At 38.5% G+C, this 11,351-nt stretch overlaps 1 protein-coding gene across 3 annotated transcripts; it reads left to right on the forward strand.

Annotated features, from left to right (window-relative positions):
• The first annotated feature begins 261 nt into the window (after positions 1–261).
• On the forward strand, positions 262–3,363 carry LOC120277435 (serine/threonine-protein kinase PCRK1-like). Of its 3 annotated transcripts, none has more exons than XM_039284295.1 (5): positions 262–488; positions 799–1,450; positions 1,754–2,014; positions 2,165–2,287; positions 2,474–3,363. In XM_039284295.1, exons 2-5 carry the CDS (start codon positions 1,070–1,072, stop codon positions 3,026–3,028), a joined length of 1,320 nt encoding a protein of 439 aa, XP_039140229.1. In that variant the 5' UTR covers positions 262–488; positions 799–1,069; the 3' UTR covers positions 3,029–3,363. The 3 variants fall into 3 exon arrangements, with proteins under 3 accessions (XP_039140229.1, XP_039140236.1, XP_039140222.1); XM_039284302.1 differs by having other exon boundaries at positions 984–1,450; XM_039284288.1 differs by having other exon boundaries at positions 1,037–1,450.
• Positions 3,364–11,351: the final 7,988 nt, after the last annotated feature.

An 11,351-nucleotide genomic window follows, 5' to 3' on the forward strand; every position in this document is an offset into this window, starting at 1 on the left:
TGACTGATGAATGAATTAAAAATCTTATGTTCTTCAAGATAATCAGCCCCCATATTTTTACATATATATATATATATGAATTTGAGAGGGTGATAAAAACAAAGAAAAAAAATAATAAATAAAAAGCTGCTTCATCTTTGCTCAAAGGCCCCACAAATTTATATGAAATTAATTCTCCCTCTTTCTTCGAAGCTGCGTTCACATCCTCACTTTCTTTACTTCCTCACGTCTTCTTCTTCTTCTTCTTCTTCTCTCTCTATATTCTCTCACTAAAAGAGAGAGAAAGAGAGAGAGAGAAAGGTGAGGTGTCCCATGAGTGGGTGAGCTGAAAGCTAGCTACCCAAAATTGACCCTTTCTTCATTGTATTCATGACAACTCCCATGTTCCTTTCCTTTTGAACTGCTCTCTGGAGTTATCTTGGAGGCTCCTTCCTCTCTCTCTCTCTTTCTCTCTGTCTGACACTCTTTCTATCTGACACTCAAACAAGGTGAGTTTCAGCAGAAAGATTGAATTTTTATGAGTATTTGTTGTTTTTGTTGTTCTTAGGATCAGTTTAGGATGTTTAACATCAAAAGAAGTGGGCTTTTCGAGTGGCTTTGTGATTTGATTTAATTTGATAATTTGAACTGTTTGGGATGATCTTGTGGTTGGATTGATTGTGGTTTTGGCATAAAGGGATGATCTTTGATGAGTCTTTTGATTGTTCTGTTTTGGGGTTGGATTGATGAAGGTGGTTATTGGGTGTTCTTGGTTTAAATTGTTTTTGATTGTAGCATCATATGAGGCAAACCATGCAGATGTTTTACATTGATGAGAAATGGAAGGGGAAAAAATGATTGAAAGGAAGGGATTGAAGGGGATTAGAGGTATGATAGAACAGGATTGAATGATCTTTCCATACTCGAGCTTTTAGAATATAATTTATATGAACTTCATTGTGAGAGACTTTTTATTGCATTTTTCATGAGAATTTCATCATTAGGATTTTGAAAAAGGAGCACTGTGGTGATTAACATTAGGCATCTGTATCATTAGGGCTGGAGTTTGTTGAAAGGAAACTTTGGGGCAATGGGGTGTTTCCAATTCACAAATGGAGAGAAGAAGGATGAGCTTCAACCAAAACGATCGGCTTCAGCTCGGTCAAGTAGTACTACTTCAACAGACCGGGATATGAGACGATCGGGATCTGAGTTCAATTCTCAGAATGTTTCTGATTTGAGCACCGACTCCATGGGGAGGTCTCCGTTCCCGAGTTTAGCTCAAAGGCCGAATAATCTCAAGATATTCACTTTCTCAGAGCTAAAGAGTGCTACGAAGAATTTCAGTCGATCACTCATGCTTGGAGAAGGTGGTTTTGGATCTGTTTACAGGGGCTCAATCAGGAGTTCTGAGGATCCTAATGCGAGGATTGAGATCGCTGTTAAACAGTTGAGCCGTAAAGGATTACAGGTAGACAAGCCTCCCCCTCTCTGTGTACTGTGCATTACAACTAATGATCTCTTTTCTGCATGATATAAATTCGATTATTAGATGAAATATAGTTTTGTATTTTCACACTCCAATGTGACTTGAAGTTTGTGGTGTTTGTGAATGAATTCTGTGATTAGGCATGACTTTGCTTGATTGAAAATTTAGAGCTCTTTCATTCAGAAATCATAACTTGAGTTCTGTTATTACTTTCCAATGTAAGTTAATTATAATCTGTATTCTGTTATTAGTTCAGTTTATTTATGTTAAAATATTTTCTTTCAGGGGCACAAAGAATGGTTGACTGAAGTGAATGTTCTTGGAATAGTTGAGCATCCAAATCTTGTGAAATTAATCGGCTATTGTGCTGAAGATGATGAAAGAGGGGTGCAACTGCTGCTTATATATGAATTTATGCCTAACAGAAGTGTCGAGGATCATTTGTCTATTCGATCAACCACACATCTTTCATGGGCAAGGAGATTAAGAATAGCGCTTGATGCCGCACGCGGTCTAACCTATCTTCATGAAGAGATGGATTTTCAGGTAATTTTTGTTGGCGCTTTTCATCGGATCTGGATGATATTGCCAACTGAATGTTAGAAGTATGTCGGCAAACATGCATGCTGCTGTTTAATGAATTGATTAGTTGGACTCCAATGATGTTTATTTTTACCTGTCAACAATAATACACAGATTATATTCCGAGATTTCAAAACGTCCAACATTCTCTTGGATGAAAATTGGAATGCTAAGTTGTCGGACTTCGGCTTGGCAAGACAAGGACCAGCTGAAGGATTAAGCCATGTATCAACAGCGGTAAGTGTGAATCATATTGCTTACTTCTAGTGTTTGTTGAATCATATATTAAACATCAAACACTAGAGGCTTAAAAAGTAGTTAATTCTCATCTTCTCAATCACTTCTTCACTATGATAATTGATTGATTTTTCAAGATTCATGTTGATAATGAATGTGAATCTAAATTATGCCGAATTTCAATAGGTTGTGGGAACCATTGGATATGCTGCACCTGAATACATGCAAACCGGGAGGCTGACCACAAAGAGTGATATATGGAGCTTTGGAGTTGTTCTTTATGAGCTCATCACAGGCCGCCGTCCTCTAGACAGAAACCGACCAAGAGGCGAACAGAAACTACTAGAGTGGGTGAAACCATATATTTCTGACATCAAGAAGTTCCGCATGATCATAGATCCAAGAATAGAAACAAACTACTCATTGAAGTCTGCAATGAGACTCGCTGCGGTTGCTAACCGTTGTTTGATGAGGCAACCAAAGACAAGGCCTAAGATGAGTGAAGTGCTAGAGATGGTGCAGAGAGTTGTCGAAACTGCAGAATGCGGAGCTCCGGAGCTACCAATGACGATTAAGACTGTTGATGATCAAAAAAGTAATGAGGAGAGGAAAAAGAGGGGATTGAGTTTGAAGAGATTGGGCATGTCGATGGTTCCGAAAAGAAGTGGAGAATCAAAGATGAGTGATGGGAGAAGACTTGTTTGGCATGGGTGGACTCCAAAGCTTGTGAAGATAAATTGAGAAAGAACAAACATTTTCTGAAAAAAAGAAAGAAAAGAAAAAGAAAATTGCAGCATGCTGAGTTTTCACTAAGAAGAAACAATGGAGAAAGAAAAAGGTTAATTGGAGTATAATAACTTTTTTTTTTTTTTGCTTTGTGATAATCTGTAAAATAACTGCATTATGTGTCTTTTTTGTTTTTACCAAATTACACATGTATATTGATTGCAGCAGAAATTGTGTTACAAGTTTGAAGCATTTAGGGGAAAAAGTTTTGTGAAACCTTAATAGGATTACTGATGATGTGGGAATTATCTGTAAATGATCACTGTGAAATTGTGAATTTATGATTTACTAAATTTTATTGAAAATTGTTATATCTAAATATATTTTTGTATGGGTTATTATTAATTATTGTTTGAATTTGTTAAAAATCCGCATGTGTATAATAATTTTGAGATACTGAATAATAGTCTTATTTCATAATTGCTGGTTATTATTATTAGATTTTGTGCATCTTGATTTAACTTATGTTTATTTTAGTGTGTATTGAATGACAATTATTAGTGTAGGCTTGTATACTCATGCTACATGATATTGATTATATATATGGCTAAGTCACAATTAAAAATAGAATTTTTGGGTGTTCTTTGACATATTTTTTGTTTATCGTTTTTGTTTTATTTTTATTATGTAGTTAATTTTTTAAAAATAAAAAATATATTTAGATACACAGTTGTTGTGCATTTTAAAAAATTGAAAATACAAAAGATATTTGGTTACAATAAAATTATTGTGACATTTCTTTCTCAAATTTTTATTTTCATTATTATTATCAAAGGTTTTTTTTTTATATTAGTTTACTTAATTATATTAATAAAAAAAAATAAAAATATGCAATTGATAATGTATCCCTCAAATATATCTCATATAGATTATGTTTGCTTGGACTTATTCTCCTATCTCTCACTCTTCTTGTGAAGTAATTTTCCCAGAAAGCACGTGTCCCTTTAAAAGTTTCAAAAATACTCAAACTTTACTATTTGAAACTATAAAATTTATACATTTTGATAACTTCCTAGAATTGAATCACAATTTCATCTCTAAGATGAGTCATTTGCTGCAGCTGACTTGGTGTAACATTAACTTTCATGTGATTTTACGATGTTGATGCTCCTAAGGTTTTATTTTCATTATTAATCATGAGAGATCTTTTCAAAATTTTTAAACACCAAGTCTCTTATCCTGTGTATCCTAATAAGATTATTCACAGTCCAACATGCACAAATTGATTCTTGAATTTAAAACACCCACAATAACCATATAAAGTGCACAAATTGATAGCAATAATGATGTTAGTGAACAAAGCATCTCAATCATCACCTATCTTATTTATTCCGAAGAAAACAATTAAAAATATTGCACATAATCAATGAGATACTAAGAAATTTTTTAGCAGTAGTTCCAAGTTTCATAAAAAAAGCAGACATGCTCTCTTAATATATATATATATATATATATTGAAAATTCCTAAATATCTAGATAAACAATTGATAAAGAGATGTACTCAAAATTCAAATTACAAAATGTTAAAATTATAGTTACCTGCCTTGTTTCTTGGACAAACTAAAGACTACAAAATGTGGGTTTTGGATATTGTTACGTGATTAAGTGGTTATTTCGTATTAGTTTTAAGAATTTGGATGTAATGAGTTAAAGATAGTTTGTAATATTTGTTATGTGTTTGTAATGTTTTTACTTTATAGGTGAGTTGAGTTATTTGAATGGATAAGAAGAATAATTATTTGCTCTTTTGGGGAATATACTCTTATCTCGTTATTAGACATTGATTTCTTCTTATTATTATCTCATACTGATAAGTGCTCGTGCGATACGAATGCGAAACGTTCATTCCTTATGTTGAGCATTATTTTTCTCGGGTTTTTACACTAATATGTGTGTTTTTATGTTACTTTTATGCAGGTAGAGTTGTGAGGCCGAGTATGAAGGAAATAGGCCAATGTGGATCATAATGCACCAATTTTGGAGAAAATCTTGCTAAAGTTTAAACGCGAAGACATAGGTCAGGTGTGAGATGATAGAGTGTGTGCCAACCTCCTCATATTCGAGTGGGCACATCCATTTGGATGGGCACAAAGGCAGTCACATTCGAGAATTTCGACTTATGCACATAGAACAAGAGCTCCACCAACGTGTACACCATTGAAGAAGCAAGTGATCCACGACGTGAACGTGTGCCCGCTTGCGTTACCCCAATGAAAGTATGGAATAGGGAAGCTATTCAGGTTGACATCGTAGGGAGAAACCGTAGCATCATTGTAGCATATCATCGTAGCAAAGATCGCTCACAAAGTCGGCCGAGAAACCAGAGAACAGAGAATCCACACGGGCGTGTGGAAATTATCCACGCCGTGTGGAGATTCCGCACGGCGCGTGGAGCATCCACGCCCTGTAGTCGCCTCGATTCCACTCTATTTAAAGCCGATTTAGCCCCGATTTTGGTATTCTTTTCTCATCTTTTTCCCCAACTTGAGAGAGGGCTTCGGCTAGGGGTTTCGATGGGTATCGCCAAGGTTTTGGAGAGGTTCTACGGCTCCGACATCGCTCATTCCTTAGGGAAGAAGGTTGGTAGGGGAGCTTCCGTCGAGCCGTATCCTATACCGGACAAGGGAATCCTTGGACGACGAGTAGAGGACTTTCCACAAGACCATCGACACGACTATCGAGGGGGTTTCTTTATGGATTCATTGTTTTTACATTCTATTTCTTTGATTGTACTTAGCTCCATGGAGAGCTAGACCCCTAGTGGGTACTCGGGTATTGTGAACCCTAGGATGTATTTGTTTCTTTGAACCTCTTTATTATGCTTTCAATAAATTGATGTTTATTATGAGTTCCAACCTTGAATGCTTGATTATATGAACACTTCCCCTAGAGTGACACTAGGGTTGAGAGTTCTTGTTGGTAACCTTGTGAGTGAGTGACACACCACGAGCGTTAGACAAAGCTAGGTTGGAGAGGGTTGAGAGGGTGAGTCGAGAGGTACAGGAGCGTCCCCTTTCCCCTCCGACGTGATAGATTCTACCTCCGTTCCTCGAGTTCTTTGCGGTTATAGTAGAGTGAATGATCTAAGGGATGAACTTCCGCTGGGGCTTAGTTGCGCGTGCAACGGAGTGAAGCGTTGAGGTGATCTTAGTATCTAGGGCTCAATTGTGGTTAGGGACCTTCCACCTGGACCAAAGGGTTAGGTCTATAATTAGGAAGAGATTTATCACTTGGAATCCCTAGAGCTCATTGCAACTCTATGCGAGTGCGAGGTGTTGAGATTGTTCGATTTCTCCTCCGGGATATGTATAGAGTTAGGCATAGTTGACCTTAGATTTGGGACTATCTAATTAAGGATTTTCACGACTCACCATTGCATTGATTAGGAAGCTAAATAGAGGGTTCTTGCACTTGAAACACTTATCCTAGGCAGAGCATTATCCGGGTACCCCATCTTTATCCATTGCCTTACCCCCTTCTTTACTTTTGCTCTCTTACTTGTTGCTTTTATTGTTAAGAATTGAATCATTGTCACACTCATTATCATTGATCTTTTACATAGCTAACAATCAAATTAAGTATTTTTATTCCCTACTCCCTGTGGATTCGATACCCACTCACCCGGGATTATTACTTCGACAAACCCGTGCACTTGCGAGATATACGCAAGGGGATCTTGTCACCTACATATTAGACTAATCATATTAAGCTATCCTTGTACAATGCAATATATGAATAAGTACTATCACCATCTTCAAAATATTATTTGGTACCAGAGCAATTGCCTAAACCCCAAGTCTAATCCAAGTAGCCGCAGCCATGGCCGAGGAGTAAGCAAAGTTGCCACATCAATCTTTTGTCTTTTACTTGCATCCCACCGACAACCCGTAAAGCACACTCATCTTGTATGTTTTGACCGAAGACAATTATCCTACTTGGGTTAGAGCTACGAGAAAATTGTTAAAGGCAAAGAACAAATTAGGGTTTGTGAATGACACAATCACCAACCCGGGTCCGACATACCTAAATATCAAAAGGTGGGAATCATGCAACAATATGATTGCATCATGGATCTTTAAAACAGTGAAGAAGATGCTCTGGAATAGTGTGATATTTGTGGGAGATGCGAAGAGGATGTGGGATGAACTAAAACAACTATTCTCCTAGGGCAATGCACCAAGAATCTACCAAATCAAGTCCGAGCGTAGCCTATTGCGATAGGAGTGGCGCTGATAAGTGCTTGCGTGTTAAGAATGCGAAGTATTCTTTCCTTATGATGAGCATTACTTTTATCAGATTTTAGCGCTAATACATGTGTATTTGTGTTCTTTTGCACATATAGGGTTGTGAAGCCAAATATCAAAGAAAGAAGCCAAAGTAGATCGTGAATGCACTTTGTTGATGAATCTTGGAGTGAACAAATGTGAAGACACAAGTTGTAATCTAAGACATAAGAGTGTGCGCCAACCTCCATTATTGCCAAGCAAATATATAGTTTGGAGAGGCACAAGGGCAGTCACATTCGCATGTCCCGACTTATGCAATGCTAGCAAGATCGTCGTCAAATGGACTTTTAGTTGAAGATGCAACGCGATCTACGACATAGATGTGTGCCCGTTTATGTTGCCTCAATAAAAAGTGTGTATTCGGGAGTATTTTTTTAGCGGAGTACTGCAATATGTTACTGTAGCAAATCAATGTAATAATTTACTGTAATAATTTACTGTTCACAGCCTAAAAAAAATCAAGATTCTAGAGAATCCACACGCCCGTGTGGAATCTCCAAAGGGGCGTGTGGAAAATCCACAGAGCCGTGTGGATTCCCAATTCCAGCCTATTTAAAGCCGCGATTCAGCCCGATTTCAGAATCCCTTTTTCCATCTTTTCTCCAACTTTTGGGAGGCCGGCGGCTAGGGTTTAGAGAGGCATTGGCAAGGCTTTTGGAGTGGTTCTACAGCTTTGACACCGCGTTTCTCTTGGAAGATAGCTATTGGGGGAGCTTTCGTCGGCATCGATCCAACGAGGTGTGCCCTAGGCTTGATGAGGGTACCTTTGGAGAGGATGAGGCTACTCCATAAGACCATCGACACGACTACCAAGGGGTTTTCCTATGGATTACTTGTTTTTACTTTCGATTTTACTATTGATTGTATCTTGTTCCATGGAGAGCTAAACCCCTAGTGGGTACTTGAATTTGTGAACCCTAGGATGTATTTGTTTCATTAACCTTTTATTATGCTTTCCTTAATTGATGTTTTAAGTGAGTTCCAATCTTGAATGCTTGTTGAATGATTTCTCCTTAGAGTGACACTAGGGTTGAGAGTTCACATTAGTAATCCTTGTGAGTGAGTGACACACCATGAGGGTTAGACAAAGCTAGATTGGAGAGGGTCGAGAGGGTGATTCGAGAGGTAGCGGAGCGTTTCTTTTCCCCTCCGGCGTGATTTATCCTACTTCTATTTCCTAGAATTCTTTGCGGTCACAATAAAGTGAAATACTAAGAGAGGAACTCCACTGGGGCTTAGTTGTGTGAGCAACGGAGTAAAGAGTTGAAGTAATCCTTAGTATCTATGGCTTAATTGTGACTAGGGGCCTTCGCCTGGACCAAAGGGTTAGGTCTACATATAGGAATAGGGTTTATCACTTGGAATACTTAGAGCGTTTTGCAACTTTGCACAGTATGAGGTGTTGAGACTAATCGATTTCTCCGCTTGGGCATAGTATAGAGTTAGTCACGACTGACCTTAGGTTTGGGACCGTGTATCTTAAGATGTCAATGACTCATTGAGCATTAGTTAGGAAAAATATTAGTTGGTTTTGCACTTGAAGCGATAATCCTAGGTGGAACAATATTCGAGTACCCTACTTCATATCGATTGTCTTTCCTCTCACTTATTTGTTCCTCTCTTTGTTATTTCTTTTATTTTTGCCTACATTACATCTTATCAACACAATCATTGTTTCATCTTCGCTTGGTTAAGTAGCAATCTTGGTGTTTTTATTCCCTACTTCCTGTGGATACGATACCCACTCACCTGCGATTTATTACTTTGACAAATCTGTGCACTTGCAGGTCACACGCAAGGGGCGTGTCAAGTTTTTGGCATCGTTTCCGGAATAGGCATTTTGGAAACACTTTGCACTTTGCTATTTTAGCTATTTACCATTCATTATGTTTCACCTTTTCTCTTTCTATCATCGGGACAAGTAACTGTTTTTGAATCAGAACCAACCACCACTCCTTTCTGGTCCGGCTCTCTTATTTGTTTTTCTTTCTTTTGGTGCAGCTCTAGGTTATGACCCGAGGGAACCCTTCGATATTCATAGAAGATGATCCTGAACTTGAACGTACACTCAGAAGAATGGGTAAAGAACCTGTGAAAGAACCATCCAATCAAGCTGAAATAGAAGTTGAAGGGTCAGACAATATGGCAAAGCAGAATGAATAACAGAGAACACTTTCTGACTATGATAGATCCTCAGTTTTGAAAGTGTGTATTCGGGAGTATTTTTTTTGGTGAAGTACTGTAGCAAGCTACTGTAGCAAATCAATGTAGCAATTACTGTTCACAGCCTAAAAAAAAAAATCAGAATTCCAGAGAATCCACACTCCCGTGTGGAATCTCCAAAGGGGCGTGTGGAAAATCCACAGAGCCGTGTGGATTCCCAATTCCAGCCTATTTAAAGCCGCGATTCAGCCCAATTTCAGGATCCTTTTTCCTATCTTTTCTCCAACTCTTCAGAGGCTTGCGGCTAGGATGTAGAGAGCTATTGGCAAGTCTTTTGGAGTTGTTCTATGGCTTTGACACCGCATTTCTCTTGTAAGATAGCTATTGGGGGAGTTTTGGTCGGCACCGATCCAATGAGGTGTGCCGTAGGCTTGACGAGGGAACCTTTGGAGAAGACGAGGCTACTCCACAAGACCATCGACACGACTTCCAAGGGGTTTTCCTATGGATTACTTGTTTTTACTTTCGATTTTACTATTGATTGTATCTTGTTCCATGGAGAGCTAAACCCCTAGTGGGTACTTGAATTTGTGAACCCTAGGATGTATTTGTTTCATTAACCTTTTATTATGCTTTCCTTAATTGATGTTTTAAGTGAGTTCCAATCTTGAATGCTTGTTGAATGATTTCTCCCTTAGAGTGACACTAGGGTTGAGAGTTCACATTAGTAATCCTTGTGAGTGAGTGACACACCATGAGGGTTAGACAAAGCTAGATTGGAGAGGGTCGAGAGGGTGATTCGAGAGGTAGCGGAGCATCCTCTTTCCCCTTCGGCATGATTTATCATACCTCCATTTCCTAGAGTTCTTTGCAGTCACAATAGAGTGAAGTACTAAGAGAGGAACTCCGCTGGGGCTTAGTTGAGCGAGCAACAGAGTAAAGAGTTGAAGTTATTCTTAGTATCTGGGGCTTAATTGTGACTAGGGGCCTTTCGCCTGGACCAAAGGGTTAGGTTTATATATAGAAATAGGGTTTATCACTTGGAATCCTTAGAGCGTTTTGCAACTTTACACAGTGTGAGGTGTTGAGACTGATCAATTTCTCCGCCGGGGCATAGTGTAGAGTTACTCACGGTTGACCTTAGGTTTGGGACCGTGTATCTTAGGATGTTCACGACTCATTGAGCATTAGTTAGGAAGCATATTAGTTGGTTTTGTACCTGAAGCGATAATCCTAGGCGGAACAATATTCGAATACCCTACTTCATATCGATTGTCTTTCCTCTCACTTATTTGTGCCTCTCTTTCTTATTTCTTTTATTTTTGTCTACATTACATCTTATCAACACAATCATTATTTCATCTTCGCTTGGTTAAATAGCAATCTTGGTGTTTTCATTCCCTACTCCCTTTGGATACGATACCCACTCACCTGGGATTTATTACTTCGACAAACCTGTGCACTTGCAGGTCACACGCAAGGGGTGTGTTAGGCGCAGTGTGGCTGACTACTTCAGGCATCTCAAGGCTTTGTGGGATGAGCTTTCGGAATACTCGATGGTCTCAGAATGCATGTGTGTGACTGGTGCTAAAGTTGCCAAAGACAAAAGGAAGAAAAAATCCACCAATTCCTTATGGGCCTTAACCATGAGACTTATGGGATGATGAGATTTTAGATCTTGAGCATGGAAACTCTTATAAACATGAATAGGGTATATTTGTTGATTTTCCAACAATGACAATGAACAGTTACTCGTGGTAGGAAATCCAAGGAGAAAGTAATGATGGACACCTTTTATGCTACAAGCGGAAGAAGGGATCGTGCTTGAA

Source organism: Dioscorea cayenensis, chromosome 2 (genome assembly GCF_009730915.1).
Source record: "Dioscorea cayenensis subsp. rotundata cultivar TDr96_F1 chromosome 2, TDr96_F1_v2_PseudoChromosome.rev07_lg8_w22 25.fasta, whole genome shotgun sequence".
NCBI classification, from domain to species: Eukaryota; Viridiplantae; Streptophyta; class Magnoliopsida; order Dioscoreales; family Dioscoreaceae; genus Dioscorea; species Dioscorea cayenensis.